This window comes from Triturus cristatus, chromosome 12 (assembly GCF_964204655.1).
Source record: "Triturus cristatus chromosome 12, aTriCri1.1, whole genome shotgun sequence".
Taxonomy (NCBI): Eukaryota; Metazoa; Chordata; class Amphibia; order Caudata; family Salamandridae; genus Triturus; species Triturus cristatus.
In genome coordinates, this window is record NC_140595.1 from 194,496,644 (window position 1) to 194,512,858 (window position 16,215).

General features: G+C 46.4%; 1 protein-coding gene across 1 annotated transcript in view; it reads left to right on the forward strand.

Annotated features, from left to right (window-relative positions):
* HYDIN (HYDIN axonemal central pair apparatus protein) overlaps positions 1-16,215 on the forward strand; it is a 2,467,744-nt gene that overhangs the window by 1,012,262 nt on the left and 1,439,267 nt on the right. The window contains exon 24 of the mRNA XM_085640020.1: positions 14,856-14,957. Within this exon, the coding sequence (XP_085496146.1) occupies positions 14,856-14,957 (102 nt within the window). The remainder of the gene's footprint in view (positions 1-14,855; positions 14,958-16,215) is intronic.

Genomic DNA, 16,215 nt, shown 5'->3' on the forward strand with positions numbered 1-16,215 from the left:
AGGCATTAGATAGTGAATTGGTCACATGATCCCTTTCACGCTCTAGGATAAGTTCTTGAGCATAGATTTTGTTTTTCCTTTTCAGCAATCTGACCAATTTTAGTTGTGAGACTTACTCCTCAATAATATTGACTGACCTCAAGGATAAAAAATATTTCAATAGGTCGAAAAAGGTGGCCCTCTGTACCTGTGTCAGAAGAGCAGAGTAGGTGTCCAGACTTTTTGAGTTGGCAAACATTGCACTGAGGACTGGATACACTGGTTGAGAGTCATCAGTAAATTGCAAAGACTTGTTGTCCTTGCTCAGCTTACCACAGAGGTACGAGACTCTTGTACCACTTTCTGTTATAGGTTATAAAGAAGCTTGCAGAGTTTCCAGTGCCTCAGATAAATCAGGATGTCCTCCTGAATCACCTTCCAGTACTGTAAGGCCTCAAGAGATCTACTAGAAAGAAACAACCAGCCTGTAACATGAGATATATTTTGTGTTCACAGACCAAGTTTTCTTTGCATCCCTAAATCCAGTTTGAGCTACTGTTGTGCAAGAGAATATATGGGCTCCGAGACCTAGGAAAACTTGAGCCAAACCATAGAAGCTCCAAAGGAGGGAATGCCTGATGCAGCATCGGAATTCCCGTGGCTATATTAATGGGATAAGAAAGAACTTAATTGTGTTTTTTCAGTTAGCCTTCCTGGGCTTTCCTTGATTAAATTACAGTGGCTAGCACCTAGCGTGTACATTTGAGCTGTGACTATGAAAGGGACTGTAACTATGGTGGAGATAGTGGTGGTTAAAATGACAATTTTCTTTGAGGTACTGGTGTTGAGTTAAATTGCAGCATTGGTGACAAATATATTGCCAGCAATGTTAGGAGTGTCTTTGAATGTGCCTGATACATTTCCAATAGAGTGCAAACTTTATAACTATTTTCAAGCTTGTGTATATTTTTGTCGCAAGGGCAATAATAATGGTTTAGGAACAAAGGAGATAAAAAAGCAGTGTTCTAGAGTACCAAAGTGTTCAGGCTCAGGAGTGCCCGTTTGTTGGTGTCTTGATGTTTGTAGAGTGGTTCCAGCAGCTGCAATATCTAAAAGTAATCTCCCTTCTAGTGGGCCAACTGGGCACCAACTTCTTGCAAAGTGCTTGCAGATAACAGCTGGGGGTGCTGAAGCTTCTATATGTGGCAATGCTAAGTGCCAGAGTATCAAGATGTGTGGAGAACCAGTGTGTTAAAGTGCCAGAATATCAAATTGATAGCCTGGAAGATTACGGATGTGGTAAGGATGCTTGATAAGACTAATGGTTGGCTAATAGTAGGATCACAAAGGTGGTCTATAAAATAATTACAAATTAATTTGACGAAGAGCATCTCTGGAACAATCTCATCACATAGTATTGTTTCTCTGGATTAGAGATAGTTTGTGAATCTTCAGATAAGACAGTACAAAATAGACAAAACTGGCTCATCTTACCCTCTTCGCTTACTCTCCAAGAAATTGGGAGACTACTTAAATCTGTTGCAGTTGGCCACACTGAGCCTCTGCCTTCCTTTTCCCCATTGCCACGATCTGCTAGCACTCAACCTATAAGCACTGCATTCCCAGATTCTCCAAAACACTCTCAAGAGCTGGTTCCTCAACCACCTACAGAAACTCTGGCATTGCAGCCACAAAGAGACACCAGAAGCCACTCATCACACACTGGGAGTGCCCCAGGATTCTGAAATAATCATCAGTGCAACAGTACAGCAAGGCACCGAAAGGGAGCAGCTAGGCAGATCGCTTAGTACAATAGTCAGAAGGGAGGGAGGACACTGAAAATGCAACCATGAAGAAGAGGGTCAAGTGCACACTTGTCCTCTTCTGTGGACTGCCATTGAACAACAGAGAGAGGTGTGGTATGGGGCGGGAGAGGAGCACAATTTGATTACACCAATCTACCTGCCCCCAAAACCACTAAATTATGGGTGATTATTGTAGGAAGCTAGCTCTGTATATACTATACCAAAGTAAGGTATAGTGTGCACGGAGTCCGGTGGATCCCCAGAGGTATAGAAGAAGTTTAATTAGATACTCACTAACAGCTATATTTGTGATAGTGTGGTCGAGCAGTTAGGCTTATCAGGAGGATGTGTTAAGCATTTATTGTATTCACTCAATCAAGAACTGATTGCACACACTCAGAGACTGAACCCAGACCAATTAGGTACATATAAAAAAGGTATACTTATGTTTTATTTCTAGAGCCAAATAGGACTTGGAACAGGCAAGTAGAATATACTTTCAAATGCAAAACTTTACCAGAAATTGCATTTGTGGTTGAAATTTGATTCATTACAGGTTTGTATTTGATTTTAAAACAGTTCGAAATACATCGAAATTACTTTAGATTTCGTTTGGATTACTTTTCAGTTATTTCGACTGTTCGGGGTGATATCCCTAGATATCACACAGTGGACCGTCCAAAACAAAGGTAAGAAAGACAGTTTTAGTTTCAAAGCAAAATTAAATTGGTTTCCATACAAAAGCCAGTTCAGCAATATTTTTGGAAGAAAAATCATAACATGGGTTCCTATGGAAGGAAAGAATGTTATTGATTTGTAGGTAAGTAAACGACCTGCAAGAATAGCTTTTTGGGAATAGAACCAAGGTTCCCCAAGGTTCAAGTTGGCACTCAAAGTGCACCACCAGTGGCACTAGGGCGGCCAGGTGCACTAAGGTTAACCAATCTATGTCCACTACCACTCCGGTTACTTTAGGGGTCACCTACTCTCTTTAACCTGTTCATGGAGCCTCTAACCAAAATTCTGAAATGTTCCACTGTACAATACCACATGTATGCAGATGACACCAAACTATACCTTATTATCTCCTCCCCTGAGGATATCCGTCTACTCAACACAACTCTGCCAAAAACCCAAAACTGGCTAAGCAGAAACCACCTTCAACTCAACTCACTCAAAACCGAATTCCTCTTAATTGCCCCACCAAAACGATCCCTTGACATCGAAGATTGGATGAAACATTTAACAGCCTTCAACTGCCTTCCACACATTATAGATTCCACAAGATCACTAGGAATAACACTTGAAAAGAATCTCAACATGCAGGAACTCATCAGTTCAGCCACCAGAGGAGCAAACTTTCAAATTAGCATTGTAAGAAAAATAAAACCCTTCCTCCCCTTCGATGACCTTAAATTAACGGTGCAAGCTCTAGAGATCCCCAGATTAGACTATGGGAGTGCTACCTATGTGGCCTACCGAGATCCAAGTTGGCTCCACTAAGGGCATCCCTTAACTGCTGCAAGGCTCATCACTGGATCGAAAAGATACAACCACCTCTTTCCATATCTGAAGGCACTAAACTGGCTCCCTTACGAGGCAAGGATTCAGATGAAAAATGCTTGCATGACCCACAAATCCCTACACTTCAACATACCAACGTACCTAGCTGACAAACTGGAACTGTCCGGCGGTGGCAGCTCATCTAGAAGCACTAGTACCTTACTGTTGAGACCTCAAAAAGTTCGGAAAAAGAAAACCTAGAACCGGGCCTTCTCCGGATTAGCCCCTAGAATCTGGAACTCCCTGCCCCCTGAAATCCGACTCATCCCTTCAACTACTTCATTCAAAAAAGAAGTAAAACTGCTTTTAATTAACAAATCTCTACCCTGAACCCACTGACTCATTCTCTGGATACTGATATGATGCAGTTCTCCAACCAGGGCTTGCACTCACCATCTGAGTCCTGGTTTATAACTCACTGTCCCACTCCTGATTTGCAACGTACAGTGTCAGCATTTGTTTCTTGGTTATCTATTTTCTACTTATTGAACTATTTGTAAAGTGCACTGATACCCTTCTAGGTTCAAGTTTGCGCTATTTAAAAATGTATAAATAAATAAATCAAAAAAACATAAGAGTGCAGGCCCAATGTTAGCCAATGGGGCTAGTGGGGCATCTGGTCTGGAGCTGCTTACGAGCAGACCACTCATTTGTGGGAGCAAGGCTCCTGGGGTTAAGATAAGTACTATAGGGGCCAACTATAAACACAGGAGCTGCACCACCAGGGGCACCGACGTAGCCGGATGCAGAGATCCAAGGGGACGATGGGAGCCCTGTGGTTTTCAATGGAGATCTCCAGTCTGGAAGAAAAGCTAAAGGCTCGGGCATGGAGGTTTCCTGAGGGCTACCACCGGCAGGAGAGGTAAGTTGGGTTCTTAGAGGACGCATTGACACCATCGGTTGTGCCACCCAAGGCCATGAGGCGTCGGGCTCAGGGGTGTCTTTAGGCGTCGGTTCTTACCAGCTCCGGTCGGGGGACCAGTCAGGTTGAGGCTGCAGGTGTCGGTCTGAAGCTTGAGGTAGGTCAGAGATCACCAAATCCTAAGTCAGGATTGATGGGGAGACCTACTCGTGGTGTTTGGCCACTCGTACTCTGGGTGTCGGTGCAGAGTGATGCAGAACCGCCTGGACCTGGGTCCTGTGTTGGAGTCTCGGGAGACAGAGTTGGTATGGTGAAGGCAGGGCAGGTGCTTCGAGCTCTGGGTGGCTGTTGGTTTCGCTGTTGGCGGGTCGAAGTCGGGACAGGCCAGTAGGGCTGGGGCCAAAGCAGTTGGTTTCCTCTTCTTTCTTCTTCGGCATGGCCCTTCAGTCCTTCTTCTTTCTTCCTCTTGTATCTGAGGAGGCAAGGTTCAGGGTTGCCCCTAAACACTACATTTAGGGTTGTTACAGGGGTGGGCAGGTCGTGACCGATAGGTCCCTTCCTTGGGGTGAGTACACCCCCTAGTATGCCACCCTCCAGTGGGAGGGGGGGTCCCCTCATCTTCAAGATGGAGGGGACTGAGATGTGTGCTTCACCTCGCCTCCCCCACCTGAAGGGTGGGGTTGGCAAAGGTGAGCACACCTCTCCTCCTAGCTTGGCTTTCCCGCCGATTCTCTCGCCCAAAGTGGGGGCCAGAACCGGTGGGAGCCAGTTGCTGGGGACAGCAAAATGTTGGGCCAGCTAACAAAGGCAGCAGGCCTTTAAAGCTTCCCTTTCGTGGATCCAGCTCATCTTGGTGGAGGAGATATGACACCTCTGCACAAGATGTACTTTGTTCCTGGACCCAGAGAGCAGAGACCCTCTTCCCAGGGGTCCAGAAACCTGTCTGGTGATGCAAATGGTGGGCAGCCATTCAGAAACCACACCAGGACTGGTCGTTTATCTGGGGGGATCTCTAAGATGCCCTCCGAGTGCCTTTTACATTAAATCCCACACCGGCATCAGTGTGAGTTGAATGTGCTGAAAGTTTAAAACTAAACTTCCCAGATTTCAGTAAAGGCATTATTGAGCTGTGGAGTTCGTGATGACCAACACCCGGACCATATATTCTTTATGGCTTTCATTGCGGCCTATGTTCCCGGACCATTGTAGTGTTGCTGCCGATCTCTGGGATTCATCTGGGTTTTTCCTGTTGGCGTTTGTCCTGCTGGTTACGTGCCACCCTAGCTGTGATCTGTTAATCAATTGCCTCAGACTTAGGTCGGAGGGCCTGCCTGACCTCATATTTCTGACTCAGGGTTGATGAAGAGGTCGTATCGGGTGAATTTGACAACAGTGATTGGAATTTATTTTCATGTTCATATATCATTTCGTACATTGACATAAACTTTTTCAATATTAACATTTGTCCTAGACCAAGGAGACTGACTGGTAGCGTTGGACTTGCAGGATGCGTATTTTCCCATCCCCATCCTGCCTGGCCACAGGCGTTAACTGCGGTTCAAGGTAGGCCACAAGAACTCTCAATTCACCATGCATCCATTTGGGCTTAGCAGTGCCCCTCGTGTTCACCAAGGTGATGGTGGTGGTAGCAGCTCATCTGCACAGGTTAGGGGTTTCAGTCTTCCCCTACCTCGATGACTGGCTGTTGAAGGCTGCCTTGCCCCAGACTGTCGTCTCCCACCTCCAGACTACGTCGGACCTCCTGCATTTGCTGCGGTTCACTGTAAACGTGCCGCAGTAACACCTGACTCCTTCTCAAATGATCCCTTTCATCAAAGCTGCTCTGGACACAATACAGTTCCTGGCTTATCCTCCTGAGCAGTGAGCCAAGGATATTCAGGTTATGATACTGATGTTTCAGCCTCTATCCTGGATTTCGGTGCGAACGACTCGAAGGCTGCTGGGCATCATGGGCTCCGGCATCCTGCTGGTAAATCATGCCAGATGGCATATATGGGCTTTGCAGTGGGACCTGAAGTTCCAGTGGGCGCAGCATCAGGGGAATCTCTCCTACATGGTCCATATCTCTGAGGGAACTGCAAAGGACCTGCAGTGGTGGTTAACGAACCGCGATTGGGTCAGAGGCAGACTCTTCTCCATTCCCCAACCAGATCACACAGTGGTGACAGATGTGTCACTCATGGGATGGGGTGGCCATCTGGGAGAGGTGGAGAGCAGAGAACTCTGTCTCCAGTGGAATCCGGACTCCACATCAACCTGTTGGAGCTCCAAGAGATTTGACTGGTATTGAAAGCACTTCTTCCCTCGGTCAAGGGGAAATTGGTGCAAGTGTTCATGGACAACACCACCACCATGTGGTACTGCAACAAGCAGGGTGGGGTGAGGTTATGAGCTTTTTGTCAAGATGCCCTGCAATTCTGGACATTGCTGGAAGAGCAGGGCATAACTCTTGTGGTTCAACAACTAGGAGGTTCTCTGAACACCAGGGCGGACAAACTCAGCCGTCAATGCTTAGCGGATCACAAATGGCGTCTTCCCTCAGAGGTGGCGCAAAGTCTTTTTCAGCAATGGGGAGAGCCTTAGTTAGATCTGTTCGCTGCAGAGGAGAACACACATTGTTAGCAGTTCTGCGCATTGGAGTTTCCAAGGTGGCTATCGCTCAGCAAAGCTTTACACCACAAGTGGAGCTCATGCCTCCTGTGAACATTTCTGCCCATGCCAAAGTTCTCAAGATCAAGAACAACCGGACTGGGAATTAAGAGTTTCATTTCCAAAGATTCAGAAAATAAGCATCGATCCTCCGATGAGGCTACCCCTTCGGGAGGATCTTCTGTCACAGCAGCAGAGGAGAATCATCCACTCAAACTTGTCATCTCTCTGCCTCCGTACGTGGAGATTGAGCTGCAAAAGTTGGTACTTTTTGACCTTTCTCCTGAAGTTTGTAAAGTTAACTTGGCAGCCAGGCTGCCTGCCACCAAAATGGTGTATGCCTGCTGTTGGCAACAATTTGTAAAATATTGAACATAAAAGTCTATGACCCTCTTTCTGCCTCTCTTTCTGATATTCTTCTCTCTCTTAATTCTTACCCTTGCCCAGCAGGGCTCTGCTCCGGACACTCTCAAGGGTTATTACTCTGCTCTGTCCACTTTACTGCAGCTGCCTGACAAACCCTCATAGGTTTCTGAAAGGGCTTGTACATGTTTCCACCTTCGCCCTTTATCATGCCTTAGTGGGATTTGAACCTGGTTCTCACTAACCTCATGTGTGCTCCTGTTCAGCGGCTACACAATTGTCCCCTCCAGCTGCTTACCATCAGACAGCTTTTCTCGTGGCAATAGCATCTGCCTGGAGGGTGAGTGAGCTGCAGGCTTTATCATCCAAGCCTCCCTATCTTATGGTATTATCAGACAAGGTTGTACTTCGCACCGGTCCTCTTTTCTACCTAAATTGGTGTCCCCATTCCATTTGGGACAATATGTCACCCTGCCTACCTTTCATGCTCCTCCACATCCCTCTACAGAGGAGGAACGACTCCATCGTCTGGACTCAAAAAGAGCATTGTCATTCTACCTCAACCACATAAAAGAGTTTTGGGTGGACAACCAACTCTTCATGGGCTACGTAGGAGCTATAAAAGGTCGGGCAGTTCAGAAGTAGACCATTTCACGCTGGGTCATTCTCTCTATCAAGATCTACTATGCTGTGGCAAAAAAGCATCCACCTGAGGGCTTATGGGTCCATTGCACCACAGGAAAAGATGCAACAACAGCATTAACTCATGGTGTTCCAGTCCTAGACATCTGCCAAACAGCAATGTGGGCATCCCTGCACAAGTTTGCCAAACACCTATATAGGTGACCGTGACGTCACACCACATGCAACCGAACTGAGACACCTGATGGCCCGCAGGTGTACTGCTCATGCAAAAGTTTCCAGATCCAGTCTGACACCTGGGGATTTCAAAGGTAAGGAATCTGCAGCTAGATATTGTCTCTACCAGATAATGCGTTACCGAAGGTAAGTAACTTGTTCACCAAGCTCTAAGAACGAGTGCAATGAACAAAATGGTGTCAGAAGAATGGAAACTGGAGAGGGGCACAACCCTGTAGTTCCCATTGTCACCCTTGCTGTTTGCACTTACCTTAGAGCCCCTGGCATGTAAATTGAGGAATGTGCTCGAAGGTTGGGCTATTATGACATGGAACAGTAAGCATGTAGTGTCTTTGTACGCTAATGATTTGCTGGTTTACTTATCGTGTGCAGCGGTGTCCCTACAGATCCTGCTGGCAGAGCTAAACTGATTTGGTAGAAAATGGGCCTGCAGGTCAATAAACAGAAGTCAGTAATATTTTTAGTCGGAGCGTTGTGCCTTGTACCATCAGAGCAATTCCTGCAAGTTAATATACCTTGGGACACCAAAGCTTTCCAGTACCTTGAGATCCAGGTGACCACTGATCAGGAAGGTTAAACGTGTGTAGATTGGTAGCGGATATTGAAGGGAAAATAGAATACTGGATTTTATTGCCTTGTCCAAGGCATGCAGAATAGCCATTTTTAAAACTCTGATCCTTCCCAGGTGCTTATATCTATTCCAGTGCGGAATGTACCATATTCTACATACGATAATGATGCAATTAGAATCTGCAGTGACCTGCATAGTGTTGGTAAAATAGAGAAGTAGGGTTAAGAGTAGTGCGATGCGATGTGCATTAGAACAGGAGGCCTCTGCTCTCGGTTCCGGACATAGAGGCGTATTATCAAGCTTCCCAATTCCAGTTCATGACGGAGTGGAGTGACACAGACACGGCCATGAATAGGGCACTGTTGAAGGGAGCGCTTACGCAGGGGGAACTGACCCAGATGACATATGGACTATCATGCCACAGAATCTGAGCGCGCACATAGTACAACTAGTGTTACATGCACGGGTCCATAGTGCCAATATCGGCAACACTCCTCAGTTCTCATACAGCAACAGGCATAAATAAACCACAAGACACCTTGTTAGTGGAGAAAAGTGCTGCAGGTTTATTTGCATAACAAATATGCCAACATGGTGGGTTATCTTACGGGCGATCCAACGGCAGGCCAGCCCCTATGCCGCCTGCCTGCCTGATGAGCCAAATTACACCGTGGCCGTCGCCAATCGGTGGTTACCAATTTTGGGAGGGGCCACCCCTCCCATCAGTGGACCGCCAGTCCACGCCCTTCCTCAGGCCCCCAATAGGTGGGCGGAGCGTTCCAGGCAGCCCCCCGGTTGCTCAGACCCACAACCGCCCATAGGACTAACGGGGCGCTGTCGGTCTTCCAGGGGACAATGCTAAGAAGTCCCTGGGTATCCTTGGCTTAGCACCCTTGTTGTGCTGCTGCATACAGTACCCTTCTGTACCTTGCAGACTCTGGGTCGCCCTGTAACTCCTCCACAGCTCTGGGGGTGGCCACCGTCACAACCTGGGCCCCCCACCAAGGTAGGCATCTTTACCTACATCCTACTGATTCCCGGGCCTCTACCAGGACCAGCCAAAACAAGTCCAAGCGCATACAGGACCGGAGGCCGGCATGCCCCTACTGGACAGGTGCCCCAATCTTTTCTAAACTCCCAGTGGGCTTACTCTGATAAACCAAGACCCCTCTGTTCAGGGATGGATGCATAACTTACACCAGGGGGAATTCAATTCTGGCAGCAGGACCCTCCTACCCTGGAAAGTCAAATCATTGTCTCCCAGCTGTCAGACCCCAGTGGTGAGAGGGGAGACCCCCCCCCCCCCTCGCCTGGGCCGCTGCTTCTACAGAAGCTGTTCCAGCGCCTGCACAATTACACCACCCCTCCCAGGGTGGCTTATGGCCGGCTGTCCCCTTAAATGCCTTGGGATTCCCATCGCCCCACCTGTTAGCATATCCTGCTGAGTCTGCAACTCGGAGGGGAACCCAGTATCCGTGGTACCCGCCTCGCCCAGCCCTTCATGTATATGCGCCCAGGATGACCTAAAGCACTGTTGAAGGAAGCGCTTACGCATGGGGAACTGACCCAGATGACATATGGGCCATCATGCCCCAGAATCTGAGCGTGCGCATAGTACAACTACTGTTACATGCACGGGTCCAGTGCAGGTCCAGATTGGGGGGGGCATGCAGTTTACCCGTCGCGCAGAGTCTGCCACTATCAAACGAAGATACAAGCACGCCGTCTTTACGTGTGAGACAGAAACGGGAAACTGACTGTAACAAACCACTCCAAGGCGCACAATGGCAAGATGCGTTCATCCTTCTTTGTAAAGCTTTCACCAATTGTCATGTTCGAATGATTCGGTTTAATTATTTGCACTGTCCGTACCCCAGCCCTGCAGAGCTTCACAAGATTGAAAACACGTGACCTGCACACTGCCCAGGTGCAGACAAACTGAGGTGACATAGCACCAGGGCTTTAAGTGGAACGAACAATCTAGGGGGTCTCTCAAAGGGGCGTAGACCCCCCCCCCCGTCGTGTGTGTCAGCCCAGGCTGAGACAGCTTCGCGGGCTGGCGTCCATCTTATTGCAGCCGCATCCGACTACTTCACAGGTCTTTAAAAGACCATTTACTTGTTAATGAGGCTTTTGTTGTGTTTTCACCCCTTCTTAGAGCCACTCTGCCTATGGCTGGAAGAATTAGCCCCCTGTGCCCCCCCGGAAATCTTTCTCAGCCCCCCCCCCCCCCGACCCCCCCCAAATTTTGGCCTGGTGCTTAGCATAGTGTGTCGCTCTGTCATTGCATATAGATATATATCACAACAAGTAAATTACGCCTACAACAAGTCAGGGCTATTGGCTTTGCCAATGGTTGTCATTTGTGTGAGATTAATAAGCAACAAGTATGGCTTTGTTGTATAAAATATTGAAAATGCTTCAGTTCTGAAATGATGAGACTGTGAAAGAACTATAACAAGTCTCTTTGAAGTTACCTCAAAGGCAGTTAAGGGTGGCACTGCTTCAGAGTTAAGATTTCTTTTCACCCTGAGGGTAAAAATGGAGAGCCCGATAGAGACCCGTCTCAGCACCTGCTTTTTAGAACTGCTGGTGCTGAGCATCAGCAAGACCTGGCCCACTTAAAGCCCTGCATAGCACCATCTCAAATGGACATACCTGAGGTTCAAGAGTATTGGGGCAAGTGGCAGACATGTATAACCCCAGGCTATCAGAAGAGCTGCGGCTCAGGTCGCAAGTGTTTTTGTTAGGTTTTGGGGCCTATCGCACGAAAAATACAGTAAATGAAAAAATATATATGTTTTGCACTGCTGCTTGTCAGGTGCCGATTGGCTATCCTCTGGTTCAGCTCTAGAATGCCCGGAGCAGATGCATGGCTAAAAGAAGTGGCTGAATGGAATATCTATGAACATGTTAGAATGAAATTGGTGAGAACAGATATTAAGCTTCCAGCAGATCTTGGACCTATGGCATGCGTTGACTAGGGCGCTGCAATTCCCCTTATATAAGCGTCCACCATCGTTTAATCGTGGTGCATTTTCCGGTTATACAATGGTTCCCCCACCTTGGAGCTCCATTGAGCAGGTATAGAGTGTTAAGGGCAAGGTTGATGGGCCCCAGTCCTGCCTGGACCTTACTGGACATGTGGATGGCAATATGGAATAAACAGTGCAGTGCCTGGTGCCCTTTACCCCTACTCTTTGGCAGGAGTTTGTTAGTTGATGTACACTTAAAAAAATTCCTATTAACCAAAGTGTATACACGACAGATGTATAAATGTAAACAACATGTTGGCTATATATGTGTATGATGTGAAACTGAAATGAAAACATCTTTTTTTTAAAATGCTCTTTTTACCAGGTTATCAACAATAATAGGTAACACATTTTGATGATATGGAATGGTCTGATGGAGGAAAGATTGGAATATAGGGCCATTTTTTTGGCAGTAGCTAAACCTCTCCCACCCCTCATTTTAATTACTAAATTCAAAAGATATATTTTAGAAACGATGCGCACACCACGAATATTAGGAAAACTTTCCTTATCATGGAAAAAGCCGCAAGAAGTGGTGAGAAGAGTGCAGTTGCAACTCTTGATGCTCCTACTCTGGACTGGGTCTTTATGAGGCGGACTCTGGGTGCATAGGACCTAGGCTAGGATTTCCTGAGATGGGTGGACCTTCTGTATGCTGGTATTATGGCCAGGGTGAAGTAGGGAAATAGACTCTCAGGGAGGCGGGCAGTTCCGAGAGGTATGAGACAGGGGTGGTCCTTTCCCTGTTGATTTTCATGCTAATAATCAAACCACTGGTACAACTGATACAACTCAGAGGAACAAACATGGGCATTTCTTTGAAAGGCATGAGTATATCACTGTATACCAATGACATTCTGTTGACCACCAGGGACCCAGTGGCTACTTGGGGGTATATATAGAGAATGCAATTAATGAAGTGGGACGTCAGTCATTTTTTAAACTCGGTATTACCAAATCGATCATGTGCCCCATGAACTATGGACTACAGGAAGGAGGGGAGAGTATTCAGTTGCACATACAGACTACTCCATTTTGATTCTCGGAGATCCAGATGAGCACTGATCTGGATGAAGTACAAACTTGCAATGTAAACATGTTATTAGATTGCCTGGGAAAAAGCATATGTAGATGGGTGCATTTTCCTCTGTCCCTAATGGGCCGCATTTCTCTTAGTAAAATGATTATGCTACCCTGGGTACTATATGTGTTAAAACCCATGTACATCCCATATTTCTGCGTCTACCGGCTGGACAACCTATAGCGGCAGTTATACTGGTAGATCGAAAATATGGACATCCTGATGCTCCTGTGGGAAGGGGCGGCTTGCAGGCTTTGAACTTTAGAGCTTTGGAGTGACATAGTTGCAATATGTGGTCCCTTGGTATGATACTTTGGAGCGAGATCCAGTGACAGGGTTACTGCAGCAGATTGTGAAACCCACTAGATTGTTGGCTCTCCTTTTTATTACCGCAGAAGGGATATGTAGACTTGGTAGCACATCTCAGAATGATACTCAAGATGAGGAAGGTTGTTACTAGAGTGGTGAAGAGTTACTATATATATATTTGCCACAGCTGATCCCGTGGCATACAGCACTGTGTCCATGTATTCTGAGATTTCTGCAGATTAATGATGAAGAGGATTTATTGCAGTGTTTGGGTGATTTGCATAAAGGCGGAAGATTGATGAGATTTGCTGCTTTCTCCAATAAGTAGCAGGTTGCAAATAAATATTTTGTGGCTTATGTGGGTTTGGGAGCAGCTTTATGATAGCTGTGGTTGGACTTTCCCCCAAGAGCCCAACATGCATCGTGTCAACCATGCATTGGTAGGAATGCAGGGAAGAAGGTGAGCTCATTTTCAAGCTATACAGCTGATTCTGCCAAAGGCTGGAAGTTTGCCATGCTCAAGACATAATGGGAAAGGATTTGGGAGAGGACATAGAGGGACAAGTCTGGTGGTAATTTCCAGTAACTGCATGAAGGTTCCCCGTAATGCAAGGCAGAAGTTTATCAATTATTAGTGTATCCACACAGTATATGTAACACCACAGCGGTTGCACAAGATGAATCCGGATTCTGCGGATCAGTGTCCAAAATATAAAAGAGCTGTACGTACATTCATACACATGTGGTGGGAATGTCCAGCAATACTGAATTTTTGGACGGAAATGGTTGAAAAATTTAGCGTCTTGACAGCTATGGCATTACAAACAATGGCACGACTGTGTCTTCTAGGACTTGTGTCTTGGACCAAGTATGTTTAAGCCATGTCCAAGGTGATCAAACTGGGTCTGACTGTGGCAAAGACATGTATAGCAGCGTGCTGGATCCAAATTCAGCAACCAACAAAGACTCAATGGGAAAAAAACTGCTGCGATGTGTCTCGGCTGAATGTGGGGTGGGGCAAAAGTTTAAATGTGTAGATAGACACCTGAGGAGAAAAATGGGATGGGAATCGGTGTAATTAAATTTGGCACATGGAGAAATCGAGGAGGAGGATGATGAGGAGCCACTTGATGTGTAGAAATGTAAAGGACGTGTAGTTGTTAAACTTAAACACGTGATATATCTGTGCAGTATGTGCGAAGCAGCATGTTACATAGGTGACTTAAAATGTTAAGATAGTACGTCAGGATTGTGTACTTTTCTGGAAAGGTTTGGGTGGACGTGGGGGGTTTATGTTGGCTACTGTTGTTACTATGAAAATCTATAACGATATTGTCAAGTAAAAGGAAACTATGCTTATCTGCTTGAAAACTGATTACAGCCTTGTAACCTTCAATAGTACCGACCCTTCAGGTGCAACTTAAATGCTGTTCAATGTCTATAAGACACAATGTAGACCCCAGGGTGATCTAAATCATAGATCCTACCACTGTATGCATCAACCTTCTCATGTCAATCCGCAAACGTGAAAGTCCATAATCGAAGCCAATAGTGAACTGCTGAAGAAGCACTCCGCATATATATGACACTGAATCGAATCATGTAATTGTTCTACTTCTGCCTCCTGAAAAACTGCATGTATTTGCCTAAGTACTGAATATATAATTGTGTTGAATCATAAAGTAATCTTTGTGTGGCTAGTGGAACGCCACTGGTATTAATATCTCCGTGTTTACAGATTTACCACTGGAGAGCCCAAGTTGCCGTTTGGCTCTGTCCTATCGATGGACTTGGAAAGCGGGGAAGAACATGAAGAAGCCGAAGAGAGTGATGTGCTAAGGTGCGTATCAGACAAATACTTAAGCCTGGTCTTCCTCAAGTGGGGCCCATTTAAAAAAGGGGTGTCTGCAAGAGACGAGGTAAATACACAATTAAATGTGTGTGTGTATCCAAGTCAGATTTACGTTGGTTGGGAAGGGATTACTTGTTAGACGCACAGCCTTTAGTTCTCTCCTTGATATTCTTCCTCGTGTGAACCCCTGTAAATTCTCGTTGCATGCAACTCTTAAAACATTACTTATAATGGATACTAACTCCCGCAGATTGCATACTTAAGCCCCATCCCAGGCTCCATTCGGTAGCTGGAAACGTGTTATCTACTGTGTACCATCTTGCACACTCCTGGACCAAGGAACAGAGAGTCCAGATGTATGCCCTGAAATGAAAAATGCACTATGGCCAAGTCTATTGAGTAAGAGGGTCACGCATATCTCCTAGAACTGGAAAAAAAGGACAGAAAAGGGTTAGTTGGCGAAGAGCGGCAAGAGCAGTATGTAGATGCCTAAATAAGACCGATCACCTTACTGCAAGATACAGACAAGACTGTGATGCAGATGAGATCTAAACCCACACATCTGGCGTGCCAAGTGCCTCCAAGATCAAACAAAACATTTTGGAAAGACAGAAATTAAGTTAGGAGCAAAGAGCCCACTATAAGGGCCATCCAATAGGTATGTCACAATACATCTCAAAACCCGCACACAACATTCTAGAAGGCCTTTTTTTGTTGATAGAGATGCAGGACAGTGAGAAGAGAACTGCTTTTTTTTGTTACTTTAAGGTCCCTTTAAGACCAAGGCAAAAGAACAGAGTAATAGTACATCCACTAAATAGGAGTATAAAAAAAGAGCGAATAATAGGTAAAACAAGAGTCAGAGTACAAAAGACGCACACCAGGGGCTGTATTACATAAAGTGGCTTGGGGGCGCAACGGGTGTTTGTGCCCGCTTTGGGCACCACTGGGGTACTTTGGTATTACAGAAGGGACCATGGCCCCTTCTGTAATACCAATAGCGCTGGCACACATAAAGCGCCAACGCTATCTTCAAGGAGGCGTTCCCTCATTTGCATTGGGGCATGCCTCATGCACACGAGGGAATCCCCTTGCCTCTGCGCCTGTGCCGTATTACCGACGTGGACGCAGAGGCAAAGAAGCCCCCAGGATGCGCACTGACAGTGCGCCACCTAAAAGGTGGTGCACTGTCAGTGCGCCCCTTGATGGCAACCCTCTGGTGGGGGAAAGGGGGTCATATGGACCC